The sequence below is a fragment of the Bos grunniens genome, chromosome 16, assembly GCF_055505025.1.
Source record: "Bos grunniens cultivar Pamir isolate PY7600 chromosome 16, Bosgru_T2T1.0, whole genome shotgun sequence".
NCBI lineage: Eukaryota > Metazoa > Chordata > Mammalia > Artiodactyla > Bovidae > Bos > Bos grunniens.
Window position 1 is genome coordinate 26,769,604 of NC_141180.1, and position 18,388 is coordinate 26,787,991.

The window sequence follows — 18,388 nt, forward strand, 5'->3', positions numbered from 1 at the left end:
TCATTTATATAAATGGCTTTTACATAAAATAGGTTTAAACTGGATTCTACTCGTGACATTTTAAATCCTAGGCCATCAATATCTTTTATTAATGCCCTGCAATTAGATTGAGATTAGTAACAACAATAAGCATAGACATCTCTTTTATTGAACAGAAACTGGGTGAGCAACCACACAGACACTTTTTATGCATTCCTTCGGGTAACCTTAAGAGAAAACCTAAACTTCACTCATATTTTCCCTATGTGTAAACTGTTGAACGAAGGTCACTGCCAAGTACAGGAACCTGCCCATTTCTGTGCAGAGAATAATTAGCTGACAGGATTGGAAGGAGTCCCCCAAGTTGCCAGGAAACCTAAATGTTGGAAACAATGGTCAGAGAGACTTAGTGTGATGTTAGTGGAAATTTGGAAATTGAGAAGTCTAAGTTGTCTCTATGGGATCACAGCTTCTATTAAATTCCAAAGAGGCACTGTTCTGAAGGCTCATCCTTCATTCCTTTGTAGTTAGCATCTCCAGTCAAGTAATAAATAAAAGGGAATTTTAAACTACTTAATAATGCGTGAGTGTGTGACAAAAAGGGAAGCCTCTTACACTGTTGGTAGGAATGTAAATTGGTGCAACCACTATGGAAAATAGTATGGAGACACCTCCAAAAACTAAAAATAGAATTGTTACATGGTCTAGCAATCTCACTGCTGGGCAAATATCCAGAAAAAAACAATTATTCAAAAAGATACACACATAGTTATATTCATAGTATTATTTACAGTAGCCAAGAATGGAAACAGCCTAGACATTCATCAAAAGAAAAATGGAAACAGAAGATGAGTTGTGTGTGAGTGTGTATAATGGAATATTATCCAGCCATTAAAAAGAAAGAGAGAAGCCACCACAATGAGGAAACCAAGCACTGCTGTAAACAGTTGCCCCCATTCACAACAACTAGAGAAAGCCCATGCAGCAACAAAGACTGAGCACAGCCAAAAGTTGTTTTTAAAAAAAATTATAAATAATTCTCTGAAGAAAACCCGCCAGCTGATATGGAAATCTACAACAGTGACCAGACTCCAGGTTTGTCATTCTTGGGTATGTGAGAACCTGGGGATACCGAGAAGAACTTTTCCTGTCTGAGCAGTCATCAGCTGTGGGAATTGTGCCAAAGAAAATGAGAGACAGACCCAAGTTTAAGTGTTGGAGATAAATTTTATTCAGGACTATGACAACAGAGGACCAAATGGGGTTCTTTTGATATTCCAAATTTGATAGTTTTGCAAATACTTAGGAAAAGCCAGCTTGATAAAATATATTTTCAGAATTCTAATCTTACAGAAACAAACAAACAAACAAAAACAAATGCAAAGGACTTTGAGGAGTAACTTGTATTTATCATCCTGCTTCTTTGAGAAGTATTGATACCTTGGTCACTGCCATGAGGAAGGTACACATATGTTATACATCTGACAACCAATCTAATAAACTGGGATTCTATGCCAACTTTCAGAGACCTTTGTCAACTTAACCTTTGTTTCATCAGCTGTATAAAAGAGACTTTTTACTTTCTTAGTCTATTTATTGGGACTGAGGTTTCTAGAGGTTATGAAAGCCACATCGTTTGCACCATCATGTGTGAATGCCTCTTGCATCTCTATTGGTATAAATTGCTATTAAAATACTACTCTTCAGTAAATCCTTAAACTGGAGAAACTTCTCAATTGGAAAATTTTGTTTTTCTAAAAATAATACTGTGCTTCAAGACTCCATAAGTTGCAAAAGAATATGTTATCAACTTTTAACAATTGAATTTTAATTTTCAAGGTAATTTCTTTACAATGTAGTGTTGGTTTCTGCCACACAACAGCACAAATCAGCCATCAGCATACATGTATCCCCTCTCTCTTGAATTTCCCTCTCACCCCTATTTTTATGAAGAGCCACTTTATTGGTATCTATTAAAAAAAAAAAACCTTAAAAGTAGATAAAAATACAAACATATAATAACTAACCTAAGATGTCCATTGGTTTAAAATGAATGAAACAAGCAAACAAAAATCGGTTTGGAAATTTTATTTCTGGTCTCAACTTCAGCTCAGTGGTTTTTGTACAGGTTTTAATATTAATCTTTGTTTTCCACAAAACCTTTCCTTTTACAATGACTTTCAAAGAGTTGGTAATTTATACCCTTGTAAACAAAGATGAAGCATTTATCTTTTTTTCTCTAACTGACTCTTCCAGAATTTGGCTTTTCCAGATGGCTACCCTGTGAACCTGATGGATTACTGACATCAGATGATAATTAGTTCTACTAATCATTGCTTAATTTGTTCTCACTTGTTTTCAAATTATTTGTGTCTTGTGCCTCTCTTTGTTTGATTATGAATTTATAAGTGTAACTACCTATATATCTTATATCTCATCTACTTCATAAAATCAGTGTCTCTTGCACTACTCAATTTGAACTCAGGCTTCTGACATAGTTAAACATCTTGAGGTCATGAGGCATATCTATAACCTTACAGAGAATATTTGTAATAGTACAACTCTAGATATGAGAAGACAGAACAAGGGAAAATATTTTCTGCATCTTAATAGACTAGTAAGACAGGAGATCCAGAGAATTATAATAAGTACAGTGCATTAGGCTTTCAGTTCAAGATGGCAGAGTAGAAGGACATGTGGTCCTCTCATCATGCGAGAACACCAAAAGTGCAACCAGCTGTTAAACAACCATGGACGGGAGGATGCTGGAACCTGCTAAAAAATGAAAATAAAAAAAGTCAATACCCCACATCCAAAGGCAAAGAAGAAGCCCCATCAAGACTGTAGAAAAGGCATAATCATGAAAAAATCAAATCCCATACATGGGTGGTTGACCCACAAACTGGAGAACAATAATACCAAAGAAGTTCTTGAGCTATTTTAAAGGTTCTGAACCCCACATCAGGCTTCCCAGCTTAAGAATCTGAAAAGCGACTGGGAATCCCCAGGGAATCTGGCATTGAAAGCCAATGGGAGTTGATTACAGGCCTTCCAGAGAACTGAAGCAAACAGAAACTCCAGTCTTGGAGAGCACAAACAAAATTTTGCACACGCTAAGACCCAGAGGAGAGGAGCAGTGACCCTACAGGAGCCTGAATCAAAGCTACCTGCCATTGTTTGGGGGTTTCCTGTGGAGGCATGGGTCTGCAAGGGCTCATCACAGGGACTGATGCACTGGAAGGTCTCTAGTGGAATAAACTCTCTTGGAGTTCACCATTAACCTTATCATAGAGCCCATAGACCCCAAGTTGTGTTGCCTCAGGCCAAACAACTACCAGGGAAGGAATGCAACCCCAACCCTCAGCAGATAATTAGATTAAAGCTTTACTGAGCAAGGCCCTGCCCACTAGAGCAAGAGCCAGGTTTTCCCATTGCTATTCCCTCCCATCAAGAAGCTTGCACGAGCCTCTTAGCCTCATCCACCAGAGGCCACAGATAAGAAGCAAGAAGAAGCATAGTCTCACAGCAGCTGAAACAAAAACTATATTACAGAGTTAATCATGATAAAAAAATAAGAAAGTCATGTCCCAGATGAAAGGACGAGATAAAATCCCATAAAAATGGAACTGGAGGAATCAACCTTCCTGACTTCAGATTATACTACAAAGCTACAGTCATTAAGACAGTATTGTACTGGCACAAAGATAGAAATACAGATCAATGGAAAAAAATAGAAAGCCCAGAGATAAATCCACACACCTATGGACACCTTATCTTTGACAAAGAAGGCAAAAAGATAAAGATACAATAGACAAAAGACAATCTCTTTAACAAGTGGTGCTGGGAAAACTGGTCAACCACCTGTAAAAGAATGAAACTAGAACACTCTCTGACACGATACATAAAAATAAACTCAAAATGGGTTAAAGATCTAAATGTAAGAGAGAAACTATGAAACTCTTAGAAGGCAGAACACTCTCTGACAATAAATCACAGCAAGATCCTCTATGACCCACCTCACAGAATAATGGAAATAAAAGCAAAGATAGACAAATGGGACCTAATTAAACTTAAAAGCTTTGGCACAATGAAGGAAACTATAAGCAAGGTGAAAAGGCAGCCTTCAGAATGGGAGAAAATAATAGCAAATGAAGCAACTGACAAATAATTAATCTCCAAAATATACAAGCAGCTCATGCAGCTCAGTACCAGAAAAATAAACAACCCAATCAAAAAGTGGACCAAAGAACTAAACGCACATTTCTCCAAAGAAGACATACAGATGGCTAATAAACACATGAAAAGATGTTCAACATCACTCATTATCAGAGAAATGCAAATCAAAACCACAATGAGGTACCATCACACACTCATCTGAATGGCTGCCATCAAAAGGACTACAAACAATAAATGCTGGAGAGGCTGTGGAGAAAAGGGAACCCTCTTACACTCTTGGTGTGACTGCAAACTAGTACAGCCACTGTGGAGAACAATGTGGAGATTCCCTGAAAAACTGGAAATAGAACTGCCATGTGACCCAGCAATCCCACTGCTGGACATCCACACTGAGGAAACCAGAACTGAAAGAAACACGTGTACCTCAATGTTCATTGCATCACTGTTTACAATAGCTAGGACATGGAAGCAACCTAGATGTCCATTGGCAGACAAATGGATAAGAAAGTTGTGGCACATATACACAATGGAATATTACTCAGCTATGGAAAAGAATATAGGAGACCCTGGTGGCTCAGACAGTAAAGAATCTGCCTGCAGTGTGGGAGACCCAGTTTGATCCCTGAGTCAGGAAGATAACCTGGAGAAGGAAATGGCAACCCATTCTAGTATTCTTGCCTAGAGAATCCCATGGGCTGAGGAGCCTGGCAGGCTACAGTCCATGGGGTCACAAAGAGTTGGACATGACTGAGAGAGTTCACTTTCACTTTCGATGAAAAAGAATGCGTTTGAGTCAGTTCTAATGAGGTGGATAAAATTGGAGCTGATTATACAGGGTGAAGTAAGTCAGAAAGAGAAACACCAATACAGTACATTAATGCATATGTATGGAATTTAGAAAGATGGTAATGACAACCTTATATGCAAGACAGCAAAAGAGACACAGATGTAAAAAATAGACTTTTGGATGATGTGGGAGAAGGCAAGCGTGGGATGATTTGAGAGAATAGCACTGAAACATGCATATTACCATATGTAAAACATATGACCAGTGCAAGTTTGATGCATGAAGCAGGACACTCAAAGTTGGTGCTCTGGGACAACCCAGAGGGATGGAGTGGGGATGAAGGTGGGAAAGGTTTCAGGATGGGCGGACACATGTACACCCATGGCTGATTCGTGTCGATGTATGGCAAAAACCACCACAATATTGTAATTAGCCTCTAATTAAGATAAATAAATAAATTAAAAAACTAAAAAACTAAATGAAGTAGAGATAGGCAACCTCTCAGAAAAAGAATTCAGAATAATGATAGCGAAGATGATCCAGGATCTTGGGAAAACAATGGAGGCAAAGATTGAGAAGATGCAAGAATTGTTTATCAAAGAGCTAGAACTAAAGAACAAAGAGAGATGAATAATACACTAAAAGAAATCCATAGCAGAATAACTGAGGCAGAAGAACAGATAAATGACCTGAGGACAGAATGATGGAAATCACTGCCACAGAACAGAATATTGATAAAAGAATGAAAAGAAATGAAGACAGCCTAAGAGATCTCTGGGACAACATTAAACGTACCAATGTTCGCATTATAGAAGTCCCAGAAGGAGAAGAGAGAGAGAAAGGACCTGAAAAAATATTTGAAGAGATAGTAGCTAAAACATTCCCAAACATGGGAAAGGTAATAGTCAACCAAGTCCAGGAAGCACAGAGTCCCAGGAAGGATAAACCCAAGGAGGAACACACCAAGCACATAGTAATCAATCTGACAAAAATTAAAGATAAAGAAAAAATATTAAAAGCACCAAGGGCAAGATGACAAATAACATTCAAAGTCCCATCAGGCTATCAGCTGATTTCTCAACAGAAACTCTACAAGCCAGAAGGGAGTGGTATGATATATGTAAAGTAATGAAAAGGAAGAAACTACAACCAAAAATACTCTACACGGCAAGACTATCCTTCAGATTTGATAGAGAAATCAAAAGCTTTCCAGTAAAGCAAAAGTTAAGAGAATTCAGCACCACAGACCAGCTTTACAACAAATGCTAAAGGAGTTTCTTTAGGCAGGAAACACAAGAGAAGGAAAAAACCTACAGAAAATAAACGCAAAACAATTAGGAAAACGGTAATAGGATCATACATATTTATAATTACCTTTAGTGTAAATGGATTAAGTGCACCATTCAAAAGACATAGACAGACTGGGTGGATGAAAACATATGCATGTATTCACTTCCACTTACCACATCACTTGGCTTGACCCCCGCCCCCAAACTGTACTTAATTATTTTATGAACGAACATGAAGTCACTCAGTCGTGTCTGACTCTTTGTGACCCCATGGAGTGTAGCCTGCCAAGCTCCTCCATCCATGGGATTTTCCAGGTAAGAATACTGGAGTGGGTTGCTATTTTCTTTTCCAGGGGATCTTCCTGACCCAAGGGTTGAACCCAGGTCTCTGGCATCACAGGCAGATTCTTTACCATCCGAGCCACCAGGGAATCATTAATCATGTTCACATTATGGCTTGCAATTGTAATTATCTTTTATTTTTGTCTGGCTATTGATTGTGAAAATAATTAACATCTTTCACTACTATGATTATGTAACTATTACTCACTTAATACCATTGTATCATGATTGGTCAACACAAAAATGATATAACTCTATTTCATCAAAACTGAAACTCCAGTACTTTGGCCACCTCATTCGAAGAGCTGACTCATTGGAAAAGACTCTGATACTGGGAGGGATTGGGGGCAGGAGGAAAAGGGGATGACAGAGGATGAGATGGCTGGATGGCATCACCGACTCGATGGATGTGAGTCTGAGTGAACTCTGGGAGTTGGTGATGGACAGGGAGGCCTGGCGTGCTGTGATTCGTGGGGTCACAAAGAGTTGGACACGACTGAGTGACTGAACTGAACTGAACTGAAACTGACTCTGTCCCCATTAAATACTAAGTCCTTCCCCACCCCCACACACCACACCCCCAACAATGTACTTTCTGACTCTATGAATTTGCCTATTCTAGGTAATTCATATAAGTGAAATCAAGCAATATCTGTCTGAACCTACTGTATTTTGGAATGTATTTTAAAAGTTAACTTAATATACATCCTACAGACTGTACATTCTCTTTTATCCCCTGTGCTATACAGTAGATTCTTATTAGTTATCTATTTTATACATAGCAGTATGCATATGTCAACCCAAGTCTCCCAATTTATCCCTCCCCCTTCCTTTCTTGATGTCCGTAAGTTTGTTTTCTATGTCTATGTCTCTATTTCTGCTTTGAAAGTAGATTCAGTTGTACTATTTTTTTCTGGAGTCCATATATCCTTTGCTCCTGGACATATACCCAGAAAAAACTGTAATTCCAAAAGATACATGTATCCCAATGTTCATTGCAGCACTATTTACAGTAGCCAGGACGTGGAAGCAACATAAATGTCTATCAATAGAGGAGTGGTTAAAGACAATGTGACATATATACACAAGGGAATATTATTCAGCCTTAAAAAGGAAAAAATATACCACTTGCATACACATGGATGAAGCTAGAGACTGTCATACAGAATGAAGTATTTCAGAAGGAAAAATCAAGTTTTGTTTCACAATTTACTCCCAATATCCCCTGGGGAAAAACAGTAAAAGAAACATGTAGCAGCACTGATGCACATTCCTAAACGGTATCACTCAGCATTAACTCAGAAGCAGCTTCCCTGATGTGGGGTCCAGTGTCCTCCAGGTCTCCCTGGCCCCCACCTACAGTCCTTCACCCACCTCCCACTTGGCCCTGGGGATGTGGGTTTACAGTCTCCCGTTGGAAGATGCCAGACAGTTTGAGAGACTGGGGATTTGAGTGGAGGAAACTGCTCTCCTACAACTGAAGTGGACAATGGATGAGAAGAGCCCCAGGTGGCAGTTGGGGACTTGGGTTTCAGAAATCACCTGCAGCCAAACTTCTTTTCCAGTGACTGTGGGAGTCAAATTCCAGGATAAACAGGACCCAGCAGGAAAGTCAGACTCAGAGGTTAGCCTGGGTACCTAACATGTCACAGGAACATCAGAAACAATTTCTTCCTCAAACAAAGAACCTGAGATCCAGGGTGTGAAGTGAGCTGGGAGCAAGATAATGTCTGGCTCAAAACTGGGACCTTGGAATCAGTCCCAAATTGTTTGTAGGGCAGCAAGGCTTAGTCTTTCAATTTTAAGTATCACTTCTCCTAGCATCTGTACACCTAAAAACACCTCAGATGGTTTCCAAGAAAAAACAGAAAGTCGCTGGATGGAGAAATCTGATTCAGATTTTCTTTCACATCTGCTCCCTGGATTAGTGCCAATCAGAGAAACCCTGAACCTAAGCCTTATAGGTGTCTGCATGCTCAATTGAGTCCGACTCTTTGCCACTCGAAGGACTGTAGCCCAACACACTCCTCTGTCCATGGAAATTTCCAGGCAAGAATACTTGAGTGAGTTGCTGTTTCATACTTCAGGGAGTGTTCACAACCCAGGGATTCAACCCCCACCTCTTGAGTCTCCTGTATTGCAGGCAGGTTCTTTACCACTGTGCCAACTGGGAGCCTAAGCCATAGCCAACTATAAATAATTGTCTAATGGGCTACCAGAGGACAGCCTTGTTCCAGCCAGTGGGCTGAATTTGGCTCCCAGGGTTTTCTCTTAAGTTACTGGCTTCCAGAATCAAAGCATCACAATTTTTCTTTTTTGTGTAGGCAAAATTTTATTTAAATTGTTTAGGCAAAGATTTATTTTATTTTATTTTATTTTTAAACTTTACATAATTGTATTAGTTTTGCCAAATATCAAAATGAATCCGTCACAGGTATACATGTGTTCCCCATCCTGAACCCTCCTCCCTCCTCCCTCCCCATACCATCCCTCTGGGTCGTCCCAGTGCGGGGATGGCTGACATGTGAGACTCTGCCTCAGGTTCTGTTTGTCGCCATGGCTGTTTCACCTTGTGGTCTTTGAATGTCAAACAACAGTCCTGCCATTTACAGAGGACTTATTCTGCCCCAAGCTCTGGACTTTGTGTTTTTATCTGAGTTAGCATATGGTGCCCATGCCATAGAAGGAGAGAGAGATTCAGAGAGGAGCAGTAACTTCTTCAAAGGCACACAGCCTGGAAGTCGTGGAACTGGAAGTTCTGTTGGTTGATGTTAAATACTGCTCTGTGCCAGCTATGTTCTGCCCATTTTGAGCTTTGTAATTAAATATTGGAGTCATGGGCTCTTCTCTTCCAGGAGGAAGTATGAAAGAGAACAAGATTAAGATTTTTCCACATTGCTTTCTCTGAAGAACCTGTTATCCAAAAACTGCACTGATTAAATAAAAGTGGAGTGGCTCCATCTACTACAGTGGTTCCCAATGTCTGGTCCCCCAGTAGTATCAGCATCAATTGAGAACTTATTTAAAATTTATGTTTAAAGATTTTATTTATTTTATCCATTTATTTTATTTTTGGCTGTGGTAGGTCTTCACTTCTGCTCTCAGGCTTTCTCTGGTTGCAGAGAGAGGGGCTACACACTTCTCGTGTGGTGGTTTCTCCTGTGGAGCACAGGCTCTGAACGATCTGGCTGCCTAGTTGTGGATCTCAGGCTCTAGAGCGCTGGCTCAGTAGTGGTGGTGCAGGGGCCCACAGCTCCATGGCATGTGGGACTCTCACAGACCAGGGGTCAAACCAGTGTTCCCTGTATTGCAAGGAGACTTCTTAAGTACTGGATCATCAGAGAAACCCTGAGAACTTTTCAAAAAGTGGCTTCCCAGCCCCAGCCCAGACCCACTGTCCAGAAATTCAGAGGGTGAGACCAACATCAGTGTTTTAACAAGCACCGCCCACCCCCACCCCCCACCAGTACCTACCACATCTGCCAGAGATGCTGAGCCTCTTCACTTTGAGAGACCAGGTAAAGAAGAGAGGAAGGATAAAGGTCCTCTCTGGCTCAATTCCACCCTCATTTCCACTCTTTTAGAGAGAGTAGGGAAATCCTCCACCAACCATGTTAGTGCTTGCTACTGGTCAAGGAGCCCAATTATTAACCTGGTAGCAAAGTTTTAAACTTACATTGGAACCCTTAATAATCTGATTCAAGTACTTCTGGTCAGTTCAGTTTAAGAGCCCATTTTAGACTGTGTGTGTGTGTGTGTGTGTGTGTGTGTGTGTGTGTAAGGTCATGGAGCACTAGAATTCATCAGCCCACTTCCACTCTCAACCTTTGTCCTCCACCTTCTCAATGCCCAGAAAGGAGTACATAGATCAAGGGCTAAGTGATGGAACATGTTCTGAGCCAGAGGACTCCTGCCTGGTTCCAGGATACAGATGAATCATGCCCTCCCCGATCAAAATATCCACAACCTCAACCCTGGAATATATGAATAAGATTGTTTATATTCAAGAGGAATTTTGCAGTTGTGATGAAGGATTTTGAGATGTGGAGATGATGCTCCAGGTGAGTCATACAGTGCTGTGGTGGTGTGGCAGTTTTCAGAAGTGTGGGACATCCTGGGAGCAAGAGCTAATACAAGAGCTCTAAATGTGGCCAGATTCCAAATGGGCCATTCGAGGATGTGGGAACATGAAAGGTATTCAGGGGACCTTCCTTGCCTGGGCAGTAATCAGCTGTGAAGTTGTGACACAGCAAAATCAGAGACAGACACAGGTGTCAGTGGTAAAGTCACATTTTATCCAAAACTATGCAATACAGGAAAATATACCCCATTATGAAAATGGGCTTTATTTGCAATTCAGCAGGCACAAGTATGGATTCAATGCTAAGAAGCAGGATTTTGCTAGGTGTAAAATTTCTAAGAGGAGACATCAGATCTGGGAGGGATTCTGGATGAACCAATCTAGAAGATTTCTTGCTGAAGGGAACACAACATTATCAGATAACAAGAGTGGGTGGTGAGGAATTTTGATCAGATTTTGGAGGTGATCTGATGTCAAGAGTGTGGTTTCTTCCTGAACAGAGTTACAATTCTTATTCAAAATGAATTTTACATGAAAACCCTCAGACCCTCTTGGGAGAAGTTCAAGAACCTGAATAATTGTTGATCAAACAAAGAATGCTTTTATTTATATATTTTTAAAATTTATGTATTTTAATTAGAGGCTAATCACTTTACAATATTGTAGTGGTTTTTGCCATACATTGACATGAATCAGCCATGGGTTTACATGTATTCCGCATCCTGAAATACATTTGAATCAGTTCTAATGAGGTGGATGAAACTGGAGCCTATTATACAGAGTGAAGTAAGCCAGAAAGAAAAACACCAATACAGTATACTAATGCATATATATGGAATTTAGAAAGATGGTAATGATAACCCTACATGCAAGACAGCAAAAGAGACACAGATGTATAGAACACTTTTTTGGACTCTGTGGGAGAAGGCAAGGGTGGGATGATCTGAGAGAATAGCATTGAAACATGTATATTATCATATGTGAAACAAATAATGCTTTTAATTACCGGGATTTTGTTGGGTCACTGGGTGGACTGTGCAAACACTGATGTAGTGAAGTATGTAGTTAACTTGGGAAAAAGTGAAGGTCACTAATGCTGTGCAGGGAGGGTTCAGGCAGGTCACGTGGGGCTTGGAATAAACTGGAAATACTTTGTAAGATTTCCATGATCTGAGTAATATTCTCTCTCTCTCTCCAGTGGTTGCAGGGAAATGATTTTGTCAGCCAACAAAGGAGCAGGAGTGGAGAGTGGGGAGAGAGCACAGCCTTCAACCTGGCTTGATCAGAGCACTCGTATTGGACACACGGGAGGCACCACAGCCTTGGCTGTTTGCAGGCAGCTAGGGTGTGGATATGGCAAAAACATAGAGAGGAGGATGACCACTGGAATATTGATGAGTTTACTGTAATCTTGCTTTCTCTTCATGGTGATGGGTTTCTATGAACTCCTACCCCACCTCCCATACACCCCACACCCCACAAATTCATATCTTGAAGCCTTAGTCCCCAGGGTGATGGGATTTGGAGTTACCTTAGGAGGTAACTAGGTTTAGCTGAGATCATAGAGCTGAAGATCCTTGAGCCATTTAGTGCCCTTAGAATCAAATGAAGAGACTTGAGCTCCCCTCCCCTGACAAAGTGAGGAAATTAGGAAGCTTGTTCTCTCCATAACCCAACCTCACTGCCTCTCTGATCTCAGTCTTCAAGCCTCCAGAATTGGAAGATGTAAATTTTCTTTGTTTAAGCCCCTCAGTCCATTGGATTATTATAATGGCCTGAATTGCCTCAGTCACGCATGATAGGATAGAAAGATTGTGAAGGAAGGTGGAAGATATTTGTGGGCTCATGATTTTCTTTTTCTTGAAAAATCACACAACACATAAGAAGTTGGTGCTTTATATAGTAGGTTAAAGTAAAATACAGGTGGTATGATTGACTTTATAATGTAATCCACTCTTGCATAAAATTCCCTATGACTCTAACAGTTGTTCATTAATTCAGGTTATAGGCAATTCATGTGAAAATATATACTGCCTGCAAGTATTATTTGTTTTATATCCTACACATTTATATTATTTTTTGTTCAGTCCCTCAGTTGTGTGTCCTACTCTTTGGACTACAGCAAGGCAGGCTTCCCTGTCCTTGAAAGAATATAATTTTAATGAGTTATAGAAATACTAAAACCATGTTATATGCCTCTATGATTTGTGTGTTTTGCTAAAAGATATATAATAACTTCCCTAGCCCAGCAGATTAATTAAGAAGGATCATTATCCACCTGGGTAATGAGTTGGCAAAGTCCAGAAGTTCAGTTTATCTGAAGTCCTGAAGTCCCCTTCTAGAATTGGTACCTATGCCTTTTGCAGTTAAACCCTTTCCTCCCACAAAGAAAGGTCAAGGTCAAAAACTGAAACTTATGGAGGGACCAGGAAATGATGAGGATTCCTCATGACCAGGGTCATGGCCTGAGTCAGCCGTAAAGATCCTGGCTGGGCTTTCACTCGAGTGGCTCATTGGACACTGAGTATGCTCCTCTCTGTGTGTATTAACCCACAGAACAGCCCCAGAAGTAACAATGGAGGTCAAAGATGCCCCCAAAGAATAAAGAACTGGTGGGAATGGTAAGGTTTTGAATCATAGACAACACAGTGCCTTAAAAAAAAAATCAGTGTCCGGAGATTCCTGTGGTATAAACTGAAAAATTAAGATAATACATCATGGATGACAGCAATCCATTTACAATGAGGGTCTCTTATTTCTGACCATTTCTTTACAACTATATACCCAAGGATAACTCCAACAGGTGAGTCTCAAGCTTGAATCCACCTAAAGAAATTTAGGTTCCTAGTTCTGACACTACAGGACGAACACATGTCCACAAGCATTCCTTTACCAGGGAGACTACATTTCCCCCTGCAGTCCCGCTCCCCCTGCAGGATCACCTTTCCTTTTCACATTCACATTGAGCAGATGTCTGGAACCAGCTTTATTTTCCCTTCATGATGTATCTTGTCCTAGATCTCAGTTTCCAAGTGCTCAGAAGAAAGCTTTGATCGATGCACCAAACTAGGCAAGGCTGTTACCACCGTATATGATGGGCTCAGGACGACGGAATGTGTTATCTCCACAGTGTGGGCAGGGTGTGAAGCTAATCCAGATGGTCCTGGGGCGTCCTAAGTCCTTCAGAATCTCAAGCAGTTCAGTCTGACACTGGGCAAGTCTCCCATGTTGGAGGATCCTGTCAGAGCTGAAACTTTCCTGAGGGACAGGGTACAGCTCTTGACTTAAACTGGGCAGCCCAGAGGTGTGTTGCAGCAGCTTCTCCATGATGGCCATGGAGAGGAGGTTACCACAGAAACTGAAGCACGTGAGCTGGATGCAGTGGCTCAGGGCTGGCAGGATGGCTTCAAGGTGGGAGTCTCTGATCCCACATTGCTCTAAGTACAGTTCCTGGAGGGTAGATGCAATTTTCTCCAGCAGAGCTGGGAGAAGTTCAGAACTAGAGTAGGTCATGGTAACCCCACTCAGATCTAGGCCCCTTAGGTGACTGATATTCGGGCTCTGGGATAGATGGGTCAGGTCTGAATCTGTAAGCAGGCAGTGAGTTATCTCAAGGTTGTCCAACGGGGTCATCAGGCACCTGAGGAGAAAGAGAGGAATTAGGTATTGGAAACTGAGGTGGAAGGTGATCACAAGTTGAGAGACAAGTGATCTGCCCAAGCCCAAGTTTGGTCTGATCATCTAATAAGATTAATACTCAGAATGGCTAATCTCATTGTAGACAGTCATTTCACCTTCTTTGTGGGACTGGGCCAAGCACACAGAGTTTTAAAAGCTCTCTCTCCTCAGTACTCAAGCAGAGAAAAATGTACTCTGCTTCCTTACAAAGAGGAATGAATATAATGGAATGTACCAGGCAAACTTAGAGGAGAGCCTAACATCTTGTCTCAATAAAGAGTGGACATCACTGAATGTTAATAGTAAGAGATATACTTACTAGCTACCTAGGCAGGCTACCTTCTGAACATGCTTGGGCCCCAGACATCCATCTCAAGCAGGTGAGGCTTCTGGGTGACATGCATAGAGGACCAACCTGGGCAAAATCCCACAGCATCCACAGAGGATGCCAGTCTGCAAGGGATCTGCAAATCATCTACCAATTTTTATGATCCCTTTGACACCTGCCCTATTGCCATCATCTCCAGAATCATGCATTTCCCATATATTATTTGCCATATCTGGAGCAAAAAACAACCTTTTACAGACAGGGAATTTGAGATAGGCTCATCGTGGTCACAAAATTGGAGAACACAGAGCATCAGTTCAGAAATGCTCAGGGCTAGAGGAGTTCTCTGTGTTCAATGCCCCCTTTCCTTACCTATTTTCCTAAGTCATTTAGGAAAGATATCTCTTCCTAAGAAATCAAATACCCACACCCTAGATTCTAACCCCTAGTCTAGAGCTTCCTATCATAGTGCCCCTTTCAAGAGCCTCTCTCCCAGTTTGGACCCCTACCTAGATTTGGGTGTTTATGTGATACCACAGTTCACAATGGAGCAGCAAAGGGGACGGTGCATTTGATATTCTAGTGTTGGGTTCACTGTTACCTGGTCAGTGGTGCACACTCACCTGATCATCTGGTCCAGGCAGCCTTCGAGGTAGAAGGGAGATTCCAGATGGAGATTCCGGAGGCAGTGCAGCCTCAGGAACTGAGAAGTAATTTTGACAACGTGCTCTTCTTCCCGCTCCTCAGGATCAGGCATGTGGATGTGGGAGATGAGGAGTCTCTGCAAATTGCTCATCTGGCCCAGGAGAGGAGCAAACATGGCCAGGGTAGACAGATGCCAGGTGCAATTCACATGTAACTCCTGGATACAGTCCAGCTGCACCATACTCAGGACCTTCATAACATTATCCATGGAAAATGAAATAATCCTCAGCTTCTTACAACATAGGTGTATGGAAGCTTTCCTCTCTTCCACCCATCTCATAAGGTAGGTAAGGAATCCATCCACACTCCTTTCCTTGAGGTGAAGTTCTATGAACACCTCGAAGGGAGCCAAGGGCTGCTCAGTCCTCAACCTGTCCTCAGCCCCTGGTGCCATTGAAAAGCTTGAGGACACTTGGACACTGGATCCAGACCACATTCTCCAGAAGTCCTGGCCAGTATTCCTTAAATCCAGCACACGCAGTTTGCACCTCCTGTGGGGAAACAGCAAATTGGCAGTGATGGTTTTAAGATCCACAAAAAATTTAGGCAACACCCTGACTTCCCATCTGAGCTTTTATTTCACATTCCCAATGTCACAAGCTGCCTTGCCCTCTTCTTCCCTCTCTGCCTCACCTTCCTCCATCTCCTTTTCCATTTAAATTTTCCCTAACTTTCTACTCTAGTTCCCTTAAGCATCCTTGTGAGGAGGCTGGTGCATGTACTTTCACATTTCCTTGCATCTTAGGTGCTCCTACATTGCTGGAAGGCATTTCCCAAAGGGAGCTCAGCCATGGCCAAGTCTCTGTGTTTCTTCATTGGCATCACTAGAAGTGACTGATCCATACATGTGTCATCTACTCTCCGGATGTCAGCTGTCTCTTCTTGACTGCTCATAACCTATCAGATTACCTGCACCAGACTCACCTGGGCTGATCCTTCTGTGCAAGCAGGACATCAAGGCCATCCAGCACTGCTTGTAAGGTTCCCAAATGAGGCGTCTGCATCAGGCCTCCCAGAGGCAGGCGGACAAAGGGCCAGGCTTGCACCAAGGCCTTTAGGGTCTTTCTGCGTCTTCCACAGAATGCTTCCATGAAGAGCGGGGGGAAGAGCTCGATGGGCAGATGCTCCAGAGCAGAAATGGACAAGGCCTCAACAGTTAGTAGGCTCTTTCCTGCCAGGTTCAGGAGTCTCTGGGGGTTTGGGGCACTCATCCTGATTCTACTCCTAAAGGAATCCTGTGAGAACTTGCAGGAAAGAAGGCGTCATTCTCAGGTAAATATGAACACCCCTTCATCTGTCTCCCCACACTTCAGAGGAACCATCTCTGAGTGAAAGTCTCTGCTCTGATAGTTGTGGAATAGCCTCAGTTTTGCACAATTTCATGCCAGTCCAGGCTAAGTGAGGAAAAAGTGATAGCTATGACCCATAGACACCAAAACAAGCATTTCACAAGGACTAAGTGTCAGACTTTATTTTGGGGGGCTCCAAAATCACTGCAGATGGTGATTGCAACCATGAAATTAAAAGACACTTACTCCTTGGAAGGAAAGTTATGACCAACCTAGATAGCATATTCAAAAGGAGAGACATTACTTTGCCAACAAAGGTCCGTCTAGTCAAGACTATGTTTTTTCCAGTGGTCATATACAGATGTGAGAGTTGGACTGTGAAGAAAGCTGAGTGCCGAAGAATTGATACTTCTGAACTGTGGTGTTGGAGAAGACTCTTGAGAGTCCCTTGGACTGCAAGAGATCCAACCAGTCCATTCTAAAAGAGATCAGTCCTGGGTATTCATTGGAAGGACTGATGCTAAAGCTGAAACTCCAATACTTTGGCCACCTTATGCAAAGAGTTGACTCATTGCAAAAGACTCTGATGCTGGGAGGGATTGGGGGCAGGAGGAGAAGGGGATGACAGAGGATGAGATGACTGGATGGCATCACCAACTTGATGGACATGAGTGAGTGAACTCCGGGAGTTGGTGATGGACAGGGAGGTCTGGCCTGCTGTGATTCATGGGGTCTCAAAGAGTCAGACAGGACTGAGTGACTGAACTGAACTGAACTGAAAGAGGAAAAAACCCAACCCACTAGTCCATTCATATCCGTTCACTGCTTTGCTTAATCAGGTTTCACTGGGAAGCATGTACCATGAGCTGAAGGTTAAGTTCCATCTTTTTTTGGGGGGGGAATATTTAAATCATCACTTACAGCCTTAAAACTATGGGAATAAGAGCATCATGTAGCCCGGCACAGCCTCCATCCTCAGTTCCCACAGTTACTGAACTGAGAAACATGAAACAGATATTCCTTCAATAAATATCATTTGCACAAACTGGATATTTTTCAATGTCAAGAAATAAAATGTCAAAAATTTAGATGTTTTCATTAGAAAATAAAATCTTATTGGTTAAGATATTTTTAAACGATATAAAGGAAAGCACATAACAAAATGTTTGGGATTAATGCATTATTACACTTAGAGGTAAAACCAAAGGCTTACATGTATACATCTGAAAAGAAAGACATCTCCCTGACATCCACTGCTGCATGCCACCAGTGGAAACCTGCTAACCATAGGAAAGAGGAGGGCTCCTTTGCTGAGGTCTGTAACTTACCAGCTCTGCTGGCGTTGACAGGGTGCTCAGAGGTCAGATCTTGTGGAGAAACCAGGCAGCAATTCCAGAGGAAGAAGTTTCTACACCTCTTCCTGATGCCTCAGGTTTTTATGCGCTTTTCTGATCACATCTTTCCTCTGTCCATCCAATCAGAAAGTGAGGCTTGATTAGATTTCCAAACGTCCATCAGGTAAATCCTGATTGGATCTTTGCTTATAATCACATGATTTGACTGAATCAGGTATTCATTCAGAAAGGAATACATGGCAGGAAGGGAGTCAAATATTCAACCATGGATTCACTCTATGAACACTGACTGAATTCGACTAATAGGGTCACTTATGGGGGCTCCCTGGGTGGCTCAGTGGCAAAGAATCTAATGTATCACTTAAGACTTGTGTTTCCT

General features: G+C 41.8%; 1 protein-coding gene across 3 annotated transcripts; it reads right to left on the minus strand.

Moving 5' to 3' along the window:
* Window positions 1–12,536: 12,536 nt before the first annotated feature.
* On the minus strand, window positions 12,537–18,078 carry LOC147356402 (melanoma antigen preferentially expressed in tumors-like). 3 transcript variants are annotated; one of them, XM_086342473.1, is made up of 4 exons: window positions 17,983–18,078; window positions 16,290–16,600; window positions 15,284–15,856; window positions 12,537–14,294 (listed from the first exon to the last, which is right to left on the minus strand). In XM_086342473.1, exons 2-4 carry the CDS (start codon window positions 16,574–16,576, stop codon window positions 13,721–13,723), a joined length of 1,434 nt encoding a protein of 477 aa, XP_086198599.1. In that variant the 5' UTR covers window positions 16,577–16,600; window positions 17,983–18,078; the 3' UTR covers window positions 12,537–13,720. The 3 variants fall into 3 exon arrangements, with proteins under 3 accessions (XP_086198599.1, XP_086198598.1, XP_086198600.1); XM_086342472.1 differs by having other exon boundaries at window positions 16,290–16,609; XM_086342474.1 differs by lacking the exon at window positions 16,290–16,600.
* Between the last annotated feature and the right edge of the window lie 310 nt (window positions 18,079–18,388).